This window comes from Vigna angularis, chromosome 7 (assembly GCF_016808095.1).
Source record: "Vigna angularis cultivar LongXiaoDou No.4 chromosome 7, ASM1680809v1, whole genome shotgun sequence".
Lineage (NCBI taxonomy): Eukaryota > Viridiplantae > Streptophyta > Magnoliopsida > Fabales > Fabaceae > Vigna > Vigna angularis.
In genome coordinates this window covers 26,570,659-26,597,009 of record NC_068976.1, presented here as the reverse complement: position 1 = coordinate 26,597,009, position 26,351 = coordinate 26,570,659, and the positions used below count along the sequence as shown (strand labels likewise).

The 26,351-nt window shown below is 31.2% G+C and overlaps 1 protein-coding gene across 1 annotated transcript; it reads right to left on the bottom strand.

Annotated features, from left to right (window-relative positions):
• Positions 1 to 12,808: 12,808 nt before the first annotated feature.
• Positions 12,809 to 15,150, bottom strand: LOC108337417 (transcription factor MYB20). The gene is made up of 3 exons (XM_017573939.2): positions 14,895 to 15,150; positions 14,386 to 14,515; positions 12,809 to 13,730 (listed from the first exon to the last, which is right to left on the bottom strand). Exons 1-3 carry the CDS (start codon positions 15,025 to 15,027, stop codon positions 13,016 to 13,018), a joined length of 978 nt encoding a protein of 325 aa, XP_017429428.1. The 5' UTR covers positions 15,028 to 15,150; the 3' UTR covers positions 12,809 to 13,015.
• Between the last annotated feature and the right edge of the window lie 11,201 nt (positions 15,151 to 26,351).

Here is a 26,351-nt window from a genome sequence, read left to right as displayed (position 1 = left end):
GAAATGCATAAGATATTAGTTATCATAATATATAAAGAAGGAGAAATGAAGGAAATGCATGATAAATGTTATAACATCTTATAATATATATAGCTATTACTAAAAGGAAATATACACACATATAATTAGTGTAAAATTATATTTTACAATGTTAGAAAATAGTACTTACTTTGAACAAATAATAATTGTATTATTATTATACTAATCATAAATAATGTGATGTGTCCTAATTCTTATGTTTTTATAATGTGATGTGTCCTAATTCTTATGTTTTTAGTATCTAGTTATGACACTAACAGTGTAAAAAAAAATGATTTTAATGTCTGTGTTTTTTGGATTGGATTTTAATGTCCTATACAATACTGACAGCATATAGGAAGACATTAAATTGATGTTAGAAAAAAAATTCAATATTAATTGACGTTAGATTTTATCATTTTTCGACATTAATTAACGTCGAACATAAAATAATATCCGACGTAACATCATAAAATGGTAATGTCTAACGTCAATCAACATCTTTTTTTTTATCATTGTCCAATGTTAATCAACTTTTTTATTTTTTTAATTAATAGTGATCCATCCATTTTTATACCTCTACGAAACTTGAAAAGTAGAAAAAACAACAAATGTAGTTTAGTTTTTGGTATTTTATACAATATGGATTATGAACTATAAGCAAAAGCACAAAAGCTATGACAATAATAGTATTGACTTGTGTTTTTTGGTTTTGATAGCTATGGTTATTGGTTTTGGTTGGATTTTTTTTATCACTCCTTAGAACCCGTATTTTAGAAAAAGAAAACACTAGAAGCTCTTACTTTGGGTTTGTGTGAAGTATAAAAATTATTTGAAAAGTTAATTGCGATAAATCTTTAAACAACTATAACATTTGCTCCAGTTGATCGATTTGCTATTATTATATATGGATTTAGGGTAGAAAAAAATTTTCCAATCAAGTTGCAGCCGACATAGCCAGTTCCTTCTAGATTTTCAAGAAAAGGCCATTTTCTATTTTTCGTCAATTTTTTCCCAAAATTTACAAAAATATTTCACACTTATACTTTGAATTTTGATCTAAAATTTTTTGTGGGAGTTTCTCATGATATTTTGGTTCTTTGAACAAATTTTCAAGTCATTTGGAGTTGTTTTGAATATACTCTCAATTTTACCCTAAGCTTGAATGTATAACATGTAATAAACAACAAACAAGTTCTTGAAAATAAAATCGAAGACGAAAACGAAAACGAAATTGAAAACGAAAATAAAAATGAAAACTAACATTCTCGATATGATTCCAATAGAGTATAAGAAAAAAAGAGGTCACATGGATTTTAATTAAAGAGCTGTTGTCATAATTTCAATTCAAGAAAAGGAATAACCCTTATCAATTTGGAGCCACCAAGAAACATATTTTCTTTTAATAAGTTGGATGCACTAATTTTAGTTTACTTTATTTTATTTTTTTACAAATAATTGCATGAGGGGGCTCTTAGAATACCAAGAATGTAGGCTGCTAGGTTTATAAGTGGGGGGTAAGTTTTATTACTTTTGGAAAGTTATAATTATGCCATTAAGTATTATGATCATTATTAGCTTAAGTAGGATGTAGTTGTAATTAATGGATTTTTTGTAATTATGATTACTAAAGTTTTTATATAAGTTGAACCATTTTTATCAATGAAAAAAACTTGAGTTTTATTCAAAAATATTAGAATTTATCTCTTTCATCTTAGTGAAAATGATTTTTCTAAGTTCTTAAGTGATTCAATAACTCCTTTTGTTTTATCGCAGGACTTTCTCACACTTTGTATGTTGTCTCTCTTGGAAAGAGTAATTCTTTCATTCCACCTTTCATATTCACCTCTTGCCCTTTCAAAATGAAACACAATGCATGGAGTTATTTGTTGTTACATATGAATGTGAGAGAGTGTTTGCAAGAGAGGTGCTCCATGGATTGAAATATTGAAAATGAACAAATCTGAATTTATTCAAGTTGTATTTGATCCTCGAGAATGAGAATTAGTTTCAAGATGGAGAAAAATAAAGTCATTTACAAGGACATAAAAAACTTTTATTAAAATGATAGGAAAATAAAGCCTTAAGATTCGAGAGGAATCTTATCAAAGAAGGAGGGTATGATGAGAATCCAACTAGGTAAAAGAAAAAAGAGGCAACATGTTTTTTTAGTGAAGCTTAATTGTCGTAATTTCAACTCAAGAAAAGGAATGACACTTGTTGATTTGGAGTATCAAGAAGCATGCTTTCTTTTAATAAGTTGGTTGCACAACTTCTATATAAGCTAAATCATTTTAATCCATGAAAAAAGTTGAATTTTATTCAAGAATTCTTTGGTTGTATGAAAGGACTTTCTCATCCTTTGTGTGCTGCGTCCCTTTGAAATAGTGATTTTTTTTCTTCCACCTTTCATATTCACCATTATTCTTTCTTTACTCGAATTCAAAAACTTATTTTTGTCCAGGTTTATCTCGTGGTCATATCTTTCATTCCATGTGTTTAAATTAAGTAATTCTTAAGTGTAAATTGAAGTTCAAAATGTGAATATTCACCTCATTTTGGAATCACCTCAATTGGAGTTCCATAGCTTGAGATATCGACGTTTCTAAAATATTGTCCAATATGAAATTTCAACCACTTTCCAATCGACATTCTCATTAATTTTATAAAAGGCTATAACCCTAAAGATCCTATATCAACCCTTATGCAAATGATGTTTTCAATCAAAATCACACACGAGAATGACTAAAAATGCAAATTTTGATAACTAATAGAAGCCTTAACTTGTACAAAAATAATCGTTGTTGTCGAGATGAAGTTTCGTGCAAGGGAGAAAGTGAAGAGAAATGAATATTGTAAGTTTTTTTAAAGGCATTTATGTCTAATCTATAAGATTGAATATTTAATTACAAAGATGTCTGTGTATATTTTTCATATGTGTTATTTACATGTCAAATATAAATTCAGTGATTTGGTAAGTTGTTTTTGTGTTAGTAGAAATTTTTTATATTTTAATTATGTAAATATATAAACTATATTAGTTTAAAATGGTGTTAAGCAACTTACTTATAATGGTATTTGTAATATGATGTTACATAATAATAGTAATTAATTGTGTCTGTGAATGATTTGATATTTGGTTCAATTAGTAATAAAACAAAACTATCATTAAAAAAATTACACAAAATGATACACACATTTATTATTTATCATGTTTTGTAGTAATCCACTTTTTGGTGGCTTCGAAGTCACTGTTGAATATAAAAGTTTATGTTTTGATACTTAATTAGTTAATTTTGCATCTGTCATTGTTTGGTACAATGTCCTTGTCTTTGTTTTACAATTTGGTTTCTTTACATTATCTTTTCATTTTTTTTAAAGGAAAAACTATTGATGAACCTCACTACTGCAAAAAGCTTAATGAAGACAAGTCAATAGTTTATGTTACATCTCTAATACTTGAAAAAATTGCCACAAGTCTGCCATAGAGGGATTGTGCTATGCATATTTTTCGTAAGGAATTTGTTTTCTGTTTTTTATAAGATTATTTTCTATTCATCTGTTGTATTTTCATTTTTCTTAAAATAATTTTAATTAATTAAAAGTAACTAAAAAAACAATAAATATGATAATATGTTTTTGTTTTCCTATTTTGATTATGAATAACTTCAAATTACACTATCGATATTCTTTCTCCGATAGTAAATAAGGTCAGAAGCAATTAAATAGAAAGAAAGAGAAAATTAATTTAAAATATTCATTACAAATAATTTTTAAGAAATTTGTATTAGTAAAAAAAAATTGTCACATATTTTATTTTTATTACAATAAAAAAATACATTAAAGTCTCAATTCAGAAACTTTTAATTCTATTAATTCAATTGTCATAATTGAAAAGTTATTAAATCTTTATTAATTGTCATGTGATTAATAAGAAAGAACTATAAAAGATTTTAAATCTATAAAACAAAAAAAAAATGATTTTAAATTTTCAAAGCGAGAAAGAAATGAAAAAAATATTTGCTTTAAAGTTAATTTATATTAAAGATATTTTTTTTACAATAAACATGTAAGAATTATTAAAACCAAACGCATATTAAATTACCACAGTAATTAAAAATTTTAGAAAAAAATAAAATAAAAATAATAAAATTATTTTACTAAAATTATAATTTTTTATTATAACTATAACAAAACTTGTTATTCTGAAATGACTATTTATCCATATAAATATAAGTGAAAGATTAAAAATACAATTAACAAATAGAACTTTACTGTCTACGCAAAATTCATAAGGAGTTAATTTGATGATGGGACATATAAAGGGATTAATGGTTCTTGTTAACCATTTTTAAAAGCTTAATTTCACTCGAGGGTAAAATATCTAAATATTTTGAAAGTAGGGATGAACAAATAGTCATTTAAATTCACAAAAGTTTTATATGCTAGAAAATGAAAAAAAATACTATTAATATCTAATTAAAATTAAATTTAACCCATTGCTATTATTTTAAAAGGAAAAATGTCCTCTATTTTGAATCTACGCTAACATTATATTATATTGTACTAACAGACAAAGAAAGTGGTTGGGGAAATGGATGGTAACATTAAATGTCTTTTTCTCAAGTCTTCTGCCTTGGTTGTCTCGATAACCTCATTAGAATTTGGAAGATCAAAAACTTTTATTTTAGGAATATTCATTGGCAAATATAATTCAAAATTGTAGCTATAAATCTCCTTCAAAATAGATGTCAGCCATGAATATTTTCTCATAACTTTTCTTTTAAAGCAATGTTTTTCATAAACTTAGTCAGTCAACAATGTAGCATTGTAAGCAGTGATGAAATTTGATTAAATTAATATATATAAATCAATATGTAAATAAAGTTTTTTTTAATTTAGTATAATTTATATATTTAACATTTTCAAAATTTGTGTAAACATATAAAAAATGAACATTCCAAAGTATTTTCTCATCGTCCAGTGTAATGTATAAGGTATAGAATCATACTCGTAAATATAGAAACTATATATGGAAGCTTTCGATCGTCAACTTCATTCTGTCCACACAATAATTTCAACAGATATTTTTTTTCTTATGTTCCATTCTTACTTGTGACTACTATGTTGTTTTTCCATGTGGACTTTAGTTGTTCATTATTCCATGTTCCAAAAAAAATATCTATCAACTTTTATTGGTGAAAATATTGGCATATTATTAATACATAAATGTTAATATCTGGCACTAAACTATTATTGTAAACCTATAATGTGTATACTAACAACATATTAGATATATCAACAACAAAAAATTAAGACAACATTTTTTATTTAAAAATAAATGACATTTGTTGTGACATGGTGATAAAATTTAGTTCAAAAAATTACAATAATAGAAATCAGAAATATTACATTTTACATGTGAAATCACTTTTTGATTTATTTATTATATAATATTAAGTTAAAATGCTAATAAATATTGAAATGAGCAAAAATTAAACTTGTTAAAAATGAAATTATTTTCTTTTATGAAAATGACCCAAAATTGTGCATTTCGTAAATATACATGGATGAAAATTTAACACCATATTAGATGTTTTAAGTTTTTCACCTCATATTATTTTCTTTTATTTTAGATCTTTGTGTGACCTGAAATTACCAATTTCTTTCCTAAAGTCAAATATTTTCTGTAACAAGACATGACATGAAATGAAAGGTCTCTCTACCCAGAAAAAAAATATGGCTGAACTGTATTCTCATATCTTTCTCAAACGCATTAATTTTAAACTTATAATATTCATAAACAAATATAAAGCTACGGTTAAGATCAGTTTACTCATATTAAAGAGTTTACTCATATTAAAGATATGCTTTCAAAATGAATAATATACATTTCATCTAAAATTCATCTATTTTTTAATAATATAAATTTTATTAACTTTGTATAAAGGTTTCAATTGACTGATAATTCATTAAATTAATATATTATACCATCAAAATTGATATCATGATAAACCGATCGACATTTTAACAAAAATAAATACTCGTTTTTTTTTCTCATGTTGATTCAATATTTTTTTTAATCTCTATTTAGATTGGAAAGTGAACTGTAGTTTTAATTCACTAGTAAAAACTCACATTTTTAACTCACACATTACACTTCGGTTTTTCTGGAACCGAAGCATATCAAAACGCGGTGGCAGTTTCGTAATTTTTAAAATACTATATGCCTTGATTGTTAAGCAACCAATGTCTAAACGAAATACTTCTTCGATTGGCAGGATAGACCGAGGCATATACCTCACAGATATTTCACATCAGCTGGTGAAAGAGATACTGCCTCGGTTATTTAGATTGGAAAGTGAACTGTAGTTATAATTCACTAGTAAAAACTCACATTTTTAACTCACACATTACACTTTGGTTTTTCTGGAACCGAAGCGTATCAAAACGCGATGGCAGTTTTGTAATTTTCAAAATACTATATGCCTTGATTGTTAAGCAACCGATGTCTAAACGGAATACTTCCTCGATTGGCAGGATGCATATACCTCACAGATATTTCACATCAGCTGGCAGCGGTTGGCAGGATGGACTGAGGCATATAAGCCTTTCTAATAAGACTTGGGCTTGGACCGTGCAAATCTTCAAGCCAAGAAAACCTAGCACCTCTCCCATTTCCCTATTCTTTTTCTTGTTTCTCTCTCTTCTCTACGCTCCAATCTCGCTACTGCCTGCTCTAAGCCCTGCCTCGCCGCTGCCGGGAGCCACCACCACCTCGTTGTGTGCAATGGCTGCGAGCGCAGCTTCCACCTCACCTGCTAGTGTGTCGCCTCTAGAGTGAAGAGCAAGCGGTGGCTATTGGCAATGGCTGTTGGCAGTGAAAAATCTCAGATCTACAGATCTGAAGGCCCGACTTCCACCCCTAAAGACCCATTTTCCATCCCCAACGTCCACAAGAAGTTCCAGAAGCTCACTCGCAATGTCTCCGAGGCCATAGCCTCATTCAAAAATTCGCTAACCCTCGATTCACCTCCTTCCTCCAAAGCTGATGCCTCTTCATGGAAACTTTCCTGGGGAAGTGTCGTTCACAACCTCACTCAGCTCTACCCTAGAAGCCAACTCCCCGAGAGAGAAACGTTGTTGCTCCTTCGCGCCACGTCTTCCCCGAGGCCAGTCGTCGGAGCCGTTGTTGCTCACGTTGGAGGAAGTCGCGCCATGTACGACAGTTCGACCTCTACCTTTGCTACCCTAACCCTGAGAGACAGTTGCTTCCACCGCGACCAAACAGAGATGTCGCTAGAACGCCACTCTCTTTTCTTTTTAAAAAAGAACCCCCCAAAATCCTAAGGTAATCTCCCGTGGTTTTTGCTTAAGGATTCAACTCCTTTGTTGGTGATTGGAGATGAACAGAGAGGCGTGGAGGCTTAATTTCATTATTTGTTTTGGTTTGTGGTCGCCGTAACCAATTCGGGGTGGTTGGGTTTTTGCTTGCAGAGGAAAGGAATCGGGGGTTAGGGAAAAGTGGCTTAACGAAATATTGAGTCTCATTTGGTTGTTGGCTCCATTTGACGCAGGTGAAGAAGGAGCAGAGCACGGGTATCTTGTTTTATTTCTAGCTTTCTGGCATGTTTTGTTAGGGAGGAATTGAAGGAGAAAGTGATGTTGTCCTCTCTGGATATGGCTTTTGTGGTGTGTTTCGTGTAGTGTAGGTGTAAGGGATGAACTTGCTTGGAGGAAAAACTGTTTCTTTTTCTTTTTGCGTTATATGATTCTGTTATGTTATGAAAGGAGCTGAATATGATTCTAGCCTGGGTGTGAGTTTTAAATTTTATTATTTCTATGATATTTTCCTCTCTTTTTCTGCTTGTGGGATAGAAGACTGACTTCAGATTTCTATAGAGTCGCGATTAAAAGATGATGCAACAGAGAAAATGACAATAAGCTGATGTTGATCAAGTTCATGGAAGGTGGATCTGTTCATGACCTGATGTTAACAAAAAAAAAAACCTTTCTACCGCCTCGGTTCACTAGAACCCGAGACCAAAAGTCTGGCAGGAACCCCCTCTATCGCCTCGGTTATCTTTTTGCCTCGGTTTAGAACCGAGGCAAAAAAGTGGTAGACTTTTTGTCTCGCCTGTATATACCTCGGTTGCAGAACCGGTGCGAATAAGTGAAAATAATCGTTGTCGTTTCCCTTTACTGCACTAGTGATTGTTGGGATTTCAAGTGTAAATTCAAGTCTCAAATTAGATAAAAATGAGAAAGTATAGCGTTGTATAAAGGTGAAAAACTCATTAACCCATTGTCTTAAGATTTTGGGTAGAGAATGACGTTATTGCCTTATAAGGTTGGACTCATATTTCATTGGTGTTTATATAATAGTTCCTATATCGAACGTCTTCCTGGCTAATAGTCTCAAGTAAGCGTGTCCCATAATTTGATCAAAGAGAGTTGTTGGTCTCACTGCTGCACTCGTGAGGTGCCATTTTCACTCATTTTCACTTTGTTTCCTTTCTGTCATTGGTTCATTCATTCGTTCTCTCTTCCTTTGCTTCTTTTTTTTTTCTATTTTATTAAGACTTGTTATGTTTTTCTTAACACATTTTGTGTCGTCATTCATGTCCAAGTTTTGCATTAAGGTAGCATTCTTGTAGCACATGTTTTCTTCTTCCATACTCGTTTTTGCATTGTTGTAGTACCTAGCTTATGCACTTTCATGTTTTTAAAAATTTATATTTTTATATGTTTTAATATATATGTTTGTTATATTTGGTTTGTGTTTATATGTTTCTGGTTGTTTTGTTTTTGTCTAAGTTATAATGTTGGCACAAAGAAAAACAAATTGAAATTATTTTAAGAAAAAAAAAATCAAAATTAGGTTTCAGTTATAACAAAAATCGAAACATACATAGAAGAATAAACTTCGATTGTCCAAGGAACCGAAACATATAGTCAAAGAGGTTTCATTTGTTTTCATATCGAAGTTTATTCTTCGCTTCAAGTTTAATTTTTGTTTATTTTCAATCTTCTTTTAATTGCTTTTGGCTTCCATTGTGAAGATAATTGAAACCAAAAATCCTTCTCTTTTATCTCGTCTAGATATATTTTAGTAGAGACACTAAAACATAATGTTAAAAAAATTAATATTAAAACCCTTCATTTTACTAGTGGCTTATACTACAATTATATTGGATATAATACTAAGATGTACATAATGCATTCTTTCAAATAAACTAAGTCATACTAATTGGTAAGAAATAACACCCTTTATTAACCAATTAACTATAACCCATATAAAGTCATACATTTTCATTGATAAATTGAGTAAAAAAATTCATTGATATATTATCTCATTTCTACTTAAAAATCTCAAGTCATTGTAATAGCCACTTAGGTATTTTATTTCACTTTTAACCTTCTGAAAAGTTAAAAAAGATGCTACAATTAAGGTGTGTCTCTCTTCATGTTAGAACAATAAAATGAAATATTTAATTCATTTTTCTCAAATATGGATACAAACTAAGTCAACTCAGGTATACAAATTCTATCTTTGAATCACATAACTACATTTATTTCAATTGAAAAGTTCTTGGTACCTCCTAATTGCAAGATAAGTTTTTAGACTTCAACTTTTCTTTGACAATTGTGAGGAAACACAAATTTCATTAATCTTTTCTACATTTATCAAAAAGATATCTCAAGGTCGTAAAATAATGTTAAAATTATGTTAAGTTTACATGTGATGTTTGACATAAAGTTGAGTTAGAGATATATAAGACACAAAGCAAAATAAATCGAAGAAAGTGATATCGAGTTAAAGATTCAAAACACGAAGTTAAACTAAACATATTAAAGAGATTAATTATATTAAACGATCTTAAAGTTCTTATATCAAACTAGAAAGACTTATTATATATGCAAAGATTAGCAAAAGAAATTTAAAGTTTAACAACTAAATATTTGTATTATATTTGTTCATATGGCCAATATTTAAAAGAAATTAATATAAAAGATATTAATATTTGTAACAAGATATATTTTAACGAGTTTTTACATCTATCAGAATTATTAACAATGGAATATGTAAGTTGGAAATTAATCATAGGTATTAGTTTTCAAACAACACAGTACAAGATAAAATAATTAATAATATTGTATTGTATGTTTATAATTATACTGATAATAGATAAATAAATAAATTAAAAAAATAAAAACTCTTCCTTTATTTTGTCACTTGACTAATAATGGAAAAAAAAATGAAAACTCATTTGTCTATAACTTGGAAACATAAACGCACAATAAATAATATATACTTAGCACTTTTTAAGGAATTTCTCACATCTATCAATGTTATTTCAAATCCAATAAATGAGTAAGTTGTTTTTAATGATGCACGTGGATTTTAAGTTGAATGCTCTAAAAGTGTTATGATGAAATTTAAGATATTAAAAGTATTATATAATTAATCATTATCATGCATAAAATATACTTTATTAATAAATTAATGGAATATTAAGTCTCTAAAATTTTTATTAATGGTAAATTTGGCAACTCAATATTTATTAAATTTTTGTGATTTATTGTCCAAATTTTCACTGGTATAAAAACTGTATATAATGCCATGCATATCATAACGGAATAATTAACGTTCGATGACAGTTATGTAAATAAAATAGTTTTATAAACATCGGCTATTAGCTCCAGTGACGTCTTAGTGTATATAGACGTCGTCTCTCTCTCCTAGATCAGATGTCAAATTCTCTGTCAGAAGGTATAAAATCAGAATTGAAATGTCACTTTAAAAAATTAGACGTCGGACATAAAAGGGGCCGACCTCTAATACACATTAAATGTCAGATCCTTTCCTCCGGACGTCAATAACCTGCGAAAAATATCCCAAAAGTAGCACCAAAATGGATTTCTTTAGCAATTAGACGTCGGTGGTGGAGGGAGACCGACGTCAAATGCTCTTTTAAACCCTAAAAACTCAGAACGCGAGCCTTACTATCTTTCGCATTTTCGTGCGGGTTTTTGTTTCGTTCGTGTTCGTCATTGCTGCTACAAGGTATGTTTGATTGATTTTCTTCCAATTAATTTATTTTGCACCGATTAACTTTAATTTGCACCGATTAAATTTTGTTTGTAACGATTGATTTTTGCTTATGATGTAGTTTTGTGCGTGAATTGATAGATTTCGATGACAACATGGAGTGCTCAATCTCCATTGCTTGAAACTCATAGTATATATAATTTTGTGATGGGTTGAAATGATTTTCTGTATTTTAGGTGTGATAATATTGTAAAAACAAATTAATTTAAAAAAATAAGATAGACGTCGGTTTATGAGAGAGGTTCAACGTTAAAATTGATTTCCGAGAAAAGGGATCTGACGTTAAATTAACATCTCCCAATAAGACGTGAAATTGAACACTGAAAATAACATATATCAATAACTTTTTTACAGTAGTGTTTATAACTTGAATAAAATATTTGTAGTTAAATTAATGTCACAATTAATTAACACGCTCAAATAATTTTATATAATATTTTGTTATAAGAAATTATGATATTTGGTTATAAAAAGACTATAATAACAAGTTATAAGAATTTATTGTATTCAATGGAAATTATTTTAAAATTTAATTAGAATTAAAAAATATAAAATTAAAAAATATAAAAATATAAAAATTATAAAAATATAAAATATATAATTACAAAATTATGAAATACTAAATATTATGTAACAATATTTAAAAAGATGACAAGATAAAATAAGTGTCGCGTTACATAGTTAATAACGACAATATTCAATTGAAAAATTTTAAAATTTCAAAACATTTAATAAAACACAAAAATTTAGTATAGGGATTTTTATTAAAATATAGTATGAGAGATAAAAATTATAATATACTATAATCCAAAATTTGCATTAATCAGTCAATAAAAGTCAAAGACAAAAAATTATAATAAGATTATGTGTACATGATAAATAAGACAACTTTTAGAATTATTAATACATATAGTCAAGAAAAATTGTGTTGGTCCTATACCAGATATTTTAACTGAATTCAAATATTTTTTTATTATGAGAGATAATCTCTATTCTCGTTGAATCTTAGCTAGTTGAATGTAAGCTAATGCGTTAATAGTAATGAAAATTGAAGATATATTAAATAGAGTTTCATTTGCAAATGACTTTCTAATGTTCAAGTTCATGAGTATAGAAAAGTAAATAAAATAATATTAAAATAAATTCATTTATCATACACGATAATATTATCATTTAATTATTGATATATTTTATGATATTATGTTATATTAAGTTTTGTAATAGAATAATATACTTAAAAGAGTGGAAGTTGTATATCCTTTTAGAAAATAATAACTGATAATAAATTTTAAAAAAGTAAAAGAATGCTGTTTTTTTTAGTTTTGTCTCTTATGACAAAATAAAAAATTATTTAAATCAATATTTAATAGGGTCTCTTCAAATGGTGTAAGTAATATATATATATATATATATATATATATATATATATATATATATATATATATATATATATATTTGCAGTAAGTAATTACACTGAAAAATAAAAATAAAAATTGAGTGCGACTCAATAGAACAAATCAGCATGCTTCCACCCATGCCACAAGGTTGAGTGGCAAAGAATTTTCATATTCGAGATTTGTGTCTTAATATAAAACAAATAAACAGAAAGTGCTGCTAATGAAAAGCCAAGAATAAATAATACATGTAATAAAAAGTGTAAAGCTATTGCAAAAAAACTTATAAAAATAAAGAAAGGAACGTATTTCCATTATCATATATCACATACATATTATTTGTACATGAAAAAGTGAGAAGTTAGGAGGAAAGTTGGTAATGCTTAACAAGAGCTGTGTTCTTCCTAATCATTATCTGTTTATTCTTCTTAATTAAAAGCTTAGAATCAGATTGAAAACAGGGCAAAAGAAAAGGGTAGAAAATTTGAAATCAAAACAAGCCAAAAGCCCATGAATCCGTGACAGTTCTTGAGAATTGAGTGAGAGGACCATCACAGTCATCGTCTTCAGAGATCAGCCAATTAAGTTTGCTAATAAAGTCGTCATCATCATCCCACAAAGCCACACTGCTATTATTGGTGTTCTTGTCTTCATGGTTGTTATTGTTATTACTAAGACTACTATCAATGTAATCACAAAACCATTCAAAATCAGGTAGCTGCAGGTCTTCAAGGATGTTGGTTGAATTTGAAGAAGATGTAGAGGTGGCTGAAGAGGAAGGAGCACAAGGCATTAGAATCTCATTAGGTTCAATTATTGGAACTTCATCTGTGCAGAACCCATTCATTAGCTGATCCATTGTCTCAAATTGAGGTGTTGCCATGATTTGCTCTTCCTCTTTGCCTTCACTGACATTTGATGATTCAACTGAAATCTCTAGCTCCTTGTTAGGGTCAACCTCGGTGTCAAAGTCAATTTGCAAAGGTTGTTGGTAATTTTGCTCTTCTTCAGGTGGTTGGTGTAGTTGTTGTTGTTGTTGTTCTTGTTGGGGATGATTTTGGGTTTGTTGATTTGCATTAGGGAGTGGTTTGTGTGTGATAGGATCAATGCCCATTTTCTTGAGCTTTTTCTTTATGTGGGTGTTCCAGTGGTTTTTTATCTCATTATCAGTTCTTCCAGGAAGATGAGAAGCAATCTTGGACCATCTGAAAAGGAAAATGACAAATCAGTAAAACAATAATATGCAAACATATATTTTTTTATTACAAAAATAAAACACGCGAAAGAAAGTTTCCATCATTAACATAAGGTCCACACGGACATCACTTGAAAGGAAGAATGACTTTGTAGCCACTAAAATGTTTCATCTGCCATGCAAGTTACGAAATCAGAATTTTTTTCCCACAAGACAAATTTCGACCCTATTTACTTTTCTACGTCAATCACACCCAGTTTTAGTCAATTTTAACTGCAATCATGAGCAGTTCCTTTTTACTTTTTTTAGTACTGAAAAAAAAAATGAAAGAATGAAAAGAAAAGAGGTTGGTCTACAAGCTTTGTACGCCTCCTTCCCCTGGAAGGTGTGAGCCATTATAGGACCACGTCTTTTGCCTAAGATGAATAAAGAAATTACAACTTGAGGCGTATGAATTATAGAATAATAAACTCAATTTGGTTGGTGCGTTTGGTGATACTTAAGATATCTTTGGATGGTTTTAATCATTTCCCGGGATAAGCCTAGTATAATTTTTCAAATGAGCAGTGTAGCAATCATTTTGTTTAATCATTAGTATGGTTCTTCAAGAAAAAATACACATGCAGAAAAGTTAAACAAGGGAAAATGGTGGGGGTGGAAATAACCTATTGCCGAGTTGAGCATGAAGATCAATGACCATTTTCTCTTCGTATTCTGAAAGAAGGCCTCTCTTTAAGTCTGGTCTAAGGTAATTCGTCCACCTCAGCCTGCAACTCTTCCCACACCTTAATAATCCTGCATGGAACCATACCCCAATCGTTAGTCTGAACTCATTGAAGTCAGTCAAGGGGATCTCTTTCCTCAAATGAAACACCATTCGATGTATTATGGTAGTTAAAAGGCCAAAACATGTTTTGAAGAGTAGTTCCGAAAGATGAAATGAATATGCCAATTTTGAGTGGTGTTTGATTTCCTTGAATGGAAATCAAAGGAACTGAACAGAGGAACAAGGAAGAAATACCAAAAACCAATTACCATAAAATGCAAAAGATTGATGAACCGTTTTAAAAACAAAACAGCATGAGCATGAAAAAAAACTGGGATTTCAGCCTCCCATTTTGAAGGCATTGATTAAGGACTAAAATGATTAAAAATAGGAGCAATGAGAGGATACCTGCAAGCTTAGGGACAGCTCTCCAGCAATATTGGCCATTGGTGAGAATGAAGCTGATAAGTTTCTTATCTTCCTCTGCAGTCCATGGCCCCTTCTTCAACCCAACTTTATCACAACATGGCTGTCTTCCCATTTTATACCAAAAGGGAAATGCTAGACAGCCAAGATATGAAGAACAATCGTCGAACACCTGAGGCTCAAAACGAGAGTGTCACTAACTCAGAGAGAGAATGAGAGTTTAAGAGAGTTAAGTAACGATAGAGCAGCACCACCTACTTATTTATATACAGAAATCAACTACTCTAAACTCCAAAGTTGCCAAAAGTCATCAAACCCCACTATCTCAATTTATCATTTTTTTATTGATGAGCAAAATTGAGTGGATTATTCAATTCAATTTCTTGTTTGTCACTTGTCCCTTGTATGGTGTTAGAGATTTTGTTAAAAATGAACACGTGTGCATGAGGGATGAGGCACGTGCCGGGTCTCAATCAGAAAGCGCCACCTCATCGACCAACTTTGCTTGAGATTGAAGCGTGAGATACTCCACTCACTGACTCAAAGCTCTTGAGGATGGTAAGAGTATTAAGTAAAAGTAAGACAATACCGCAAGTGATGTACACATTCAGAGTCTCCTCTCATAATTTTTCTTCGACGTTTTCTATTTCTACTAACTACTTCCAATGTGTGAACGCGTCAGCGAAGATACCACAAGAAAGAAAAATGGACCATTTGTTTTAACAGTACTTTGCCTGAATCAAAACACCAAATCATCACACACAAGTTTGAATATTCGGATATAGATCTATTCCCTAACTAGAAAACAAAAGCTTGGACCCAGACAAATGCTAATAAAACAATGTTATATAAATTCTTCAAACTATTATTTAGACATCAAAATTTCAGTCATGATTTTCGACATATTTATCAATTACCAGATGCTCCATCAACTTAAACAGTTCAAATCAAATCGAATTTCTAAAATTTGTTTATACAACCACATTTTTCTTTCAATCATTTTAAACTAGGGTTTAATTCTCTGTTGTTTTCATTTACATCCACAAAAAAGTTTGAGTTGACTTTCCTTCCTTTTTCCTACTTTACAAAAAAAATACTTCAAGAGAGAAGAGATTATAATGCTTTAATTTCTTTCCAAAATGCCTAATTTGGAAACCAAACATATGTCATTCTTTTTTACCATGTTATTCTTTTTTACCATGTGATCATTCTTAAGAATGACAAATAAACATGTTTGTGTGAGTATTATCCTAACTCGTTCTGTTTTTTATAAAATTTCTCATATTAATTTAATATTAGTATGAGTATAAATGATATTCAATTTTTTTAATTAGTATGGGAATAGTGTGTACATATTTGTCTTCTCTATATTCCAATATTTATCTCTGTCCTTATTTTCATCGTGGTTTGAATTATTAAAGTAGCAACAATTTTTAGTAGGTAACATAAACTCTATTAATTTTTAGTTTTATAACTCTTCTTTTTCTCGTCACACACTTTTCCTCCTATATTCTAATTATTTGGTTTGTTTTATATTCACAAAATCCAATTAGATCTTTAAAATACTTTCTTTTTTATCAAAACCTTAGTATGAATATGTCCAAATGATGTATTATTAATTACAATGAAAAAAAAAGTTTTTAGCTATCACATTTGACTATTTTTATTCTCTTTTAATATTCTTATTTTTTTTTTAATCCGAGAGAAAAAAAATAGTTTTTAGGTCTCTCATTTGACAATTTTTACCCTCTTTTAAAATTTTTATTTATTGTTTATTTTTTTTCATACGAGAGACTTTTAATTTTAAACGTGCAATGACATGATATTTTCATTTACTAGGTAATATAAAATAATTATCTTAGTTATTGTCTTTGATTCTTAATTTTTGTTTTATTTAAAAAAGATTTATTTTGTTAAAACAATTTTTATTATCTCTCAAAAATTTGACTAGAAAAATTTCTTAAATCTCAAAGGTATTTTCTATCTTATCATACTCTTAATTATATAACTTTTTTTGTGTGATTTTGTTTAATGATATATTTGTAATACACATTTGATAATTTTTATTTGTTTCTAATATTTGTATTTTTGTTTACTTTATCGTGTTGAATACTATTTTTATGATTATATATATATATATATATATATATATATATATATATATATATATTTATTCTAGAGTTGTGAATCCTAATAAAAGAGAATAATCGTTACATTTTCTAGATTTTCTAATTGAGTGACAATCAACCTCCTCTATGTGCTTTATGAGTTCATGGAAAACTTGATTTGTTACAATTTGTATGGCACTTGTGTTGTCATCATGCAACCAAATTATTTTAGAGAATGCAATGGACATGACACGATACTCGACTTCAGTAGATGACTTAGAGACTGAATCTTATTTCTTACATTTTTGGGAAATTGAAGCATTTCCCTAAAACATATGCATTGCACTAGTGAAACGTGGAAATGTCTTCGAGATTGCATGAATATATGCATGAGTGATGGTTAGGCATATAGGACTACCAACCAACTTGCTATAAAAAGTAGGATCTTCAAGGTCACATTCATCTTGTCTATACATTAACTTCCATTGAGGTGTTAACAAGGATTGAATTGGTGGGGCTTTCCAACTCAATCAGATCTTGAATATATTTGTGTTGATTTACAAATATGCTTGTAGGTTCATAATAGAAATAACCTCTTCATCAATTGTTTAATTCTAGAAATAACCTTTTCATCAACATCAGTCACCACAATGTCATCCACATAAGCACGTAGTAGGACAATGCCTTTAGAAGTCCTTTGTAGGAAGAGGGATGGATCATATTGACTTTGTGTGAATGAAACACCAAGTAGTATGGATCTAAACTTTTCAAACCATACTCTTGGTACCTATTTCAAACCATATAAAATGGTTTAGTCTACAAACAATATTAAGTGGTGTGGGCTTATCGGTAAGAAGTTTGATGTAAACTTCATCCTTGAACTATGTGCACAATGGTCATCTTGGTTACTGGTGCGAAGGTCCCGTCCTAGTCTAGTCCATATTCTTGCTTACTTCCTAGCACTACCAATCTAGCCTTGTGATTATCAATTAATCCATATAAATGAAGATTAATTGAAAACACAAACTTCAAGTGTTATGACACAACATCCATATTCTTTCTTTCTTCAAGTGTTAAGAATTGTGCTTTAATATCTTTCTGCCGACATTCATTCTTCATTGTGCTTCAATTGTGCTAAGAATTATATCTATTACCCCAATATCTAAAGGCTCAAGTGCGACACTTAAATAGAAAAATAGACCTTGAACAATTAAATAGAAGGACTCAAATACAAACAAAGAAGGACTCAGAACTTACCTCGATGGTCTATCAAGCAGCTAACAGTTTAGGGCTTTTGCACAACCACAAACTCTTCCTCGGCGAAGATGCAGCAAGCACGAACCCTCGACAACAGAAAAACTCATGAGAAACAGGTTTAGATTGGCCTTATAATGACTAATGTATAACTATAATATTGAAATGAAAATTGAAATGTGTAAGAACCTAGAAAATAGAGTATTAGAGTAGATAAGTGTATTAAGATAATGAGACGAGTTTTTTACTTCAAAAATAATCTTATAATATAAATAGAACTTTCTAAAGCTCGGTTCATTATCTAAAACATTGTTTTCTACTCTTTCTCTTGCTTCTCTCTAGATTTTCTCTCAATTGAGCTGATTGTTCAACGATCAGGAGGTGCCTATGCGATCCTGGTGTCGAAGGCTACGATCTTGACCGATCAGTTTCTTGTTCTTCAGCTGGTAAGTCGTTTCCGTTTTCTTCTGCGCATTTTGGGGCTGTGAGCATGCAGCAAATTCTGGTTACATGTGATTTGTACTCTTTCTCTTTAATTCTTAGCTCAATTTAGGTTTTAAAGTTGAATTTGTATCACCAATTGGTGAGTTGTAGGTTTTTTGTTGAGTTTCCTTGCGGTGTAAGGCATTGTCGGAGTAACTCTGTGAGCTGGGTGGTACTTCTCTGAGGTAAGGGAAGCTAGATTTATGTTTTTAATTAGTATTCTGGTATGTATGTGTGATGAAGTTTGTGATATATTAGTGATTAAAATAAATTTAGGAATTTGAGTGATATGGTGTTCTATGTAATTTGATTACTTGATTTAAATTTGTGAAGTTGATGTTTTTAAACTAAAATGAATGTGGAGTATAATTGTTTTGATCATATGGTTGAGGGTAATCTGTCATAAGAGTAACTAGATAGAAGGTTAAGTGATTTCTGCATGTTTTGAGTCTATTTGGAGGAAGTGAGGTAGTGAAAATCAGAACTAGAGGTCAAGGACTCAATTGGTTTGTTGGGATATTTTGGATAAGTCATTTGTGACTTGTTTAAGCCATTCAAATGGTAAAAAAAAGTGTGCAAAGTGGGAGATTTGAATTTGGGTCCTTAAGTTGACGAATTTGATGTTTTATAATGGAAATTGGTTCATACACACTTTAGATTGAGGATAGGAATGTTTAGAATCACTTAGACAAGTCTAATTAGGTATATAATACAATCTGGGAGTGTTAGAAGTTGGGAAAAATAGCTAGAATTGACATTTTGTGGTTGTGTTGCATAAATCTGCATAATTTCGTTCTGCAGATTATGCAGACTCACTGTGCGAATAGTTTCGCATAGCGAGTTGCTATGGCGAGATGTTCTCTGCCAAGGGCATTCGCACAGTGAATTAGTGCGTTGTGTGAATGACTTGAGAGGTTTTCTCTTTGTCTGGACATTCGCACAGCGAGTTTGGGCGTTATGCGAATGAATGGTGAGGGTTTCTCTCTGTCTAGTGATTCGCATGTCGAATTAGGACGTTATGCTCTTGGTTGGGGTCTGAGACTTTTGCTAATTTTATTCGAAGAGCGAAAAGGGGCGCATAGCGAGTGGTTGAGAAGGTTGGTCTTTGTCTGGACATTCGTATAGCGACCTGGGGGCGCTATGCGAGAGGTTGAGGTATGATACCTCTGCAAGTTAATTCGCATAGCGAGTTAATTCGCATAGCGAGACAAGTCGCTGTGCGAGAAACTCCTAGTCTCGCTCTACGAATGGGGTGCGTTGTGCGAAAGTTCTGAGTTTAGTTTACTATCTTTTTCTATTATCTTGTGTTGTACTATGTTGGGTGTTCCTTGGTTTGTGAAGTATGTTTGAGAGTGTATTGTATTATATAATAGAGGATAAACATGGATGATAATTACAAATAAAAGTATGTGATTCAAAGGGGTGAATGTAAGTTTCAATGGAGAATCTCTTGGTAAGATTCCAGGTTGTTTAGAATGAATGCAGGAGCTTAGTCTTGTGGATTATCTTGAAAATCCAATGTTCTTTCATTCTCAAGTAGAGAGGATTGAACCATGTCGTGAGGAGTAGTAGGAGGTCTTAGTCGTGGGGGCTTCCAATATGTCTCAAGGCCCGGAACAGACTAACCTCGTGAGGGTGGTAGGGTGAAACCCATTGGAAATGACTTTGTAAAGCAATAGAGGCCACCATGAGTGCATGACCCGCCATAGCTCGACAATCATTCTAAGTCTGGACGAGTCAAGTCTAGAATATAATATGCTAGGATGTGTGATTTAGTTACTTTGCTTGAATTATCTGGTGTATGTTATATGATATTATAGTGTATGTTTTCTTGTGTATCTAGCTTACCCTTTTGCTTGTGTTTGCCTTTTTGTATGTGTGGTGCTTTTCTTTTGCAATGATTATCCGATGGATGTGAGTAGAGGGAGATGAGGTGCCCCTAGAGTAGGTTTTGGGGGGATGATGCGGTTGTCTAGTTTACTTAGGCTATTCATTTTTATTTGTATAAGTTTTGCAATACTCCATTATTTATAAAGTTTTAAATTTTATAGCCATTTTGGATGACTGTAAGATTAACTCTTTATCTGCAAGTCTCTAACTGTTCTATAATATTATAATGATGACTACTATTTATATAGTTTTTACTATATATTTTGGGATGTTACATTAATGGTATCAGAGAAGTTCTTTCCTTAGGAATCCTGTAGGTTTTGAGTGTGCATTGCTTGTGCTTGTATACTCTTAGTTATGTATAATGGTTGTCCTTGTCTCTTTGAGTTAGACTGATGGTTTTTTCTCTCTGTGTAAGCAGGAGATGGCAAATAGGTCTCCTCCTTCTTCACCCAATAATCCTGACACATCTAACGTGATAAGAATGATGGAGTATGTGTTGGAAGCAATGTAGCAACAAAACACTACATTGGTAAATCAGCATATTATTGCCTTGCAGCAGTTGGAAGCTGCCAGGGTGTCAGTTGAGACATTCCAGAGGTAGTATTTAGATTTGATGCTAATTGGTAGGGCTACAGCAGGTCCTTCTTCATTCAACCATCCTCAAGAGTGGAGCTTGAAAAGCTTCCTACAACACCATCCAACCAAGTTCACTGGCAAATGCAGCCCTGATGAAGCTGATCAGTGGTTTAGAGATGTGGAGAGGATTTACAATGCCAAGAGGTGTCCTGAGGAGAATAGGTTGGCTTTCTCAGAGTACTTGCTCTCTGGGGAAGCTAGCCATTGGTGGAGCAGCACAAGGTCTTTATTGGAGAGTAGTGGAGTCCAGATTTCTTGGGAAGTCTTTAAGAGGAAATTTTACACTGAATATTTTTCAAACAGTGTGAGGATTGCAAAAGAGGTGGAGTTTCTGCAGTTGGTCCAAGGAAACATGTATGTGTCAGAATATGCTGATAAGTTCAAGCACTTGATTCGCTTCCATACTTTAGCTATGGATGAGGAGTGGCAGTGTAAAAAGTTTGAGAACGGGCTGAGGGGTGACATTAAGTTTATGGTGGTTGGTCTTTGCATTAAGGAGTTTCCAGTGATGGTGGAAAGAGCAAATGTCTGGGAAAAGACCAAAAGAGAAGTTGAGAGCCAGCAGAGCCAACCACTGAGGGTTGGAGGTCCAACAGTGTCTAGGGGCAGCTTCAGTTCTAGGAGGACCCCTTATCTTAGACCATCCTCTTCTGGGTCTAGGGGTTCTTCCTCTCAGCCTTTAGTTCCTTCGGAGTAGTGTAGTGAAGTGTTATTTATGTGGAGGGCCATATCTTTAGTCTATTTACCCTCAGATGGCGGGGTTCAAGAGGTGTAATATTTGTAGGCGAGAGGGCCACTATGCTAGGGATTGCCCTACGGAGATCAGTGCAGAGGGGTGGTGGCAGACCACAGGAAGCTGATAGGGTTTATGCATTGATTAGAGCAGAGGCAGCTAGCTCAGGTAACATCATTATCAGTTGCTGGTTACTTTTTGAGAAGTCATGTGTTGTTTTGTTTGATTTGGGGGCGACTCATTCCTTCATATTTGAAGAGTGTGTTGCAAAGTTGGGGTTGTTTGTAGAAGATCTACATTTTGATCTAGTGGTGTCTACACCAACATCTGGGTTAGTCATGATGTCTTATGTTTTACATTTTGATATAGAATTTTACTATGTTTCTTTAGTCACATGATCTCATATTTAATAAACTCCCTAACCCCGATAAATATAGTATAATAGAATGGTTAACACTCATATAAAGTTTTCACATTTCACAGTATATTTCGTTGATTACTTTAGGTTTAATTGATCTGGAGGTCTCTATTTGTGCAGATTTGCGTCAATTAGGTCCTCATACTTTGAAAGTGCTCATTTTGGTCCCTATTTATGTAAAATTGAGTTAATAATGCCCTTGTTGTTAATTGTTGTGGAAGGCATTAAATTTGTTGTGTTGTGGCATGCTGAGGTAGCATTTACTAACCATGTGACACAATAACAACTCATTACATGAAATTATTTTATTTTAAGTTTAAAATAAATTATATTTAATAAATATAGTCCTCGCAAATGAAGAGATTTCAAAGCTCATAAATGTCTTAACCATTCTAAATCCAACCATAAACAAATTCTCTATATTTTCGTTTCAACAATCAATCAACTCCACAATCTCATCACATAAAGAAGAAGAAAACCTAAAAATGGTTTAATAGCCCTCTTCCGCCGACGCCTTCGCCCTCTTCCGCCGCGCTGCCGCCCCCACACACCACCTTCCACCTCTCCTCCACCTCCAAAATCGCCTTCCTCTTCCTCACCCTCTCCCCTCTCTGGGAAACCTTCTTCTCACCCTCCTACACCCACCTCTTCAACATCTACATCCACGCCTACCCCTAAATCCAACTGCCTATTGCACCTCCCATGCCTTACTTTATAGTGTTTTCTGCTTATGGCTTTGGCTTCTGGGTTTATGAACTTTTAGTGTGTTTTTATTGATGAGAAAGAAGTGGAAAAAAAGAGCCAATTTTTCTTCTGTGATAATTTATCTCTCATTGGTGAATTGGTTGATTTATCTTTGCACTGGATTATTCAATTCCTTTGGTGGTTTTGACTTCTGGACATCGCTGCTGTGGTCACCAATTCTTCACGCACGCCACATGTTTGTAAATTTGTCTCAATGGTACTATCCTCTCTCTACTACCACCTTATTCCTTACACTGTAATAACCCAACGCCACACAACACCTTTCTCATTCTCTTTTGTCTATCTCTTCCACCTTCAGATTCTCCTCCACTCTCTTATCTTCCACTTCCGCCACTCACCACCCTCTCCCCCTCGACTTCTCCCCCTCCCAACTCCTCGACCTCCTCCGTCGCCAACATCGTGCAATGTTTCTATGCTGGTTTTGAGTCAACTCAGAAGACTCTACTTCAGGTGTTGCCCACAGTGCTTCACCACTAACAATTTGACGATTCCACCGAAAAATCACCGATAAATGATGCCAAAATTGTAAAACCAAACTTCATCCACAACTAATTTCTCATTATAACCCTATTTTCTCCCAATTTCGAACCAGAACGAATCCACGAAAAATCCTATTTTTCCCAATTTTCTTGCACACTCAAAATTTGACTCCAAAATACCAAACTTAATCCTAATACGTTTTAATATCATTTTCAAAAATAAATATAACGTTTTGTTTTTATTAAATTTACCATGTTTTAAAGTTTTTAAAAATTTAAAATCAAATAAATTCACCTAATAAATTGTTACTATGCCACGTCGTTATTAAATGTTACCTCATGCCACAACACAAAAAATTTAAACTCTATAGAGACATATGAATCGATTAAACCTTTACTTTATTATTAACTTCTATCATCAGTATACATGTAATACCGATCATGGCATAACTTCTGCCATCTTGCGAATGTTAAACCGGATAAGCTATCATAATGGCGAACCGGTCAAACCTTATCAAGTTGAAATGACACGGTCTATAATTGCGAAATGAAGAATCGTTACGATTTCTAAATACTGTTCAAGAGAGCTCTCAAAAAAAAATGTCATACTATGTTAAATGCTGTGTTGAAGAGACCTCTTAACTAATAAATGCAATATTAATTTTTCTGAATAATTTTTTGTACACAAGAATACGTACAAATATATTGTATATGGTTGTACTAAATTTATTATATTTATAACTTTCATCTTAAAAATCACATTTATATTTATCAATGTGATTTTTTTGTTAATTGGTAGTGCAAATCAATTTTAATTTAACACATGGAAATTAAGCTTTAAAAACTTTATTCAAGGTTTCATTTATTACCAATTAGTTTTCAACACGTACACGATAATAATAGTAAGTAATAGTAAGCAATAGTAATATTTTTTGTGTGTTGTGTGTCTTAGTGACTTATATTTTCCTGGGTACGTTGGCTGAAAATGAAACAGCAACAACCTAGTAAACAGTTAGAGCTTTGGAAAATTCGACATTTTCACACTGTTGTTTGTGTTGACTATTGTGTCATGAAAATAGTATCGTCCTAAATAGTATGGTAAATGGACTTAAACTGTGATTGTTTTATCCAAACTGTTGCTTCACTGGCGAAACAAGAGTGATGTTTTGTCTGCTTAAATATATCCCACATGTTCATAAATGATTCAGAACACTATTTTAATGTAATCATGGTTGGTTAAAATACATGTATGTCATGTACCATGTTCATATAAACCTTATCCAAAAATATTCTTTTATTTTTGGATGTGGGGGATTGGTATCTTAAAGTTTCATCTAATGTATTAAACTAATTTGATCAGAAATTAAGTAAAGCTTGTTAATAGTTTTCAATAAAAATTAATAATATTAAATAACTCGACCTAAAATTCAACATATTAACTAATTATATACTAAAGTCTTTGATTATCTCAAAAAGAAAATGAAAAACACGCTAACAAAAGAAAGTAATAGAGGGCAGAACTTGTAGCTTCAACTGTTGAAAAACTATATAGAGAATTCAGATTCCTACACAAAACTTTAAATGCCGTTATAACCTTTTGAATGGAAGAGAGAAAAAAAAATATATTAGTTTGTATGTGTTGTTTTACTTTTTTATTAACCACGTCTTTCTATATACAACTGCCGGTAAAAAGTAAAAAGAAATATTAGTGAAATTTAAATATTTTCACTATTACATTTTTTAATTAACTGAAATTTATTAAAAATGTCAAAATTTTTACTAAGTTTTATTTTCATTTATTCTCTCTCCGTTTAGATCAATGCTCACCAAATTATGGTTTTAAACAAATTTCAGATAAAAAAAATGCTAACAACAACTATAAAAAAAATTGTTAGCGTTCTTCAAAATATTATGCAATTAATGTAATATGATAAGTACCATACGTTATTTCAATTAAATATATTTTTAAACAATTAATAGTATTTTTTTTTTCGCTAAAAGTTTATAATAAGTGATCGTTATATATTTTTTTTATTACAAATTCATGAAGGTTCTTGATGACAAGTGAATTTTTTTTTTTAAGTATTTAATGTGTATATATATTTTCTTATATTTTGATAAGTAGCAAATATAATTAAATTTTAAGAATATATAATTATGAAACATTTATATAGAAGTTGTTGTATGCATGTTTACTAAATGTTTAATTTTAACGTTTGATCCCTTTATTATTTTAGTTTAACTCAAGATTTAAGGTGTCCTTATTCCTTATTGTATGATAATTTTACGCGATTCAAATATATTTATATTTTATAGAGGGTAACGTAACTTTAAAAAACCTATCATATTCACATTCTTGAGAATTAATTTCTTAAAACACTAATATCCGTTGGAAAGTCAAGCTAATCACGTTTCATCACGGCAAGGAATTATTAGTTACACTGAACATGTCTCGAAAACCATGCAACATATTATTTTCACCTGTTAAATTTGTCTTCATTTATATATATATATATATATATATATATATATATATATATATATATATATATATATATATATATAACACATCTTAATGAGTTAAAAGAGGTATTTAAATTTTTTCTAAACTTTAATTATTAAACTATGTTCGATTTTTGTGATGTATATAATAAAACTGTTCAACCATAT

Excerpts from the sequence above, each read along its gene's own strand:
- LOC108337417 (XM_017573939.2), bottom strand. The coding sequence starts at position 15,027 with ATGGGAAGACAGCCATGTTGTGATAAAGTTGGGTTGAAGAAGGGGCCA. Across the intron at positions 14,516-14,894 it reads AGCTGTCCCTAAGCTTGCAG|GATTATTAAGGTGTGGGAAG; the intron begins GTATCCTCTCAT and ends GGTTCCATGCAG. Across the intron at positions 13,731-14,385 it reads CATGCTCAACTCGGCAATAG|ATGGTCCAAGATTGCTTCTC; the intron begins GTTATTTCCACC and ends TTTCCTTTTCAG.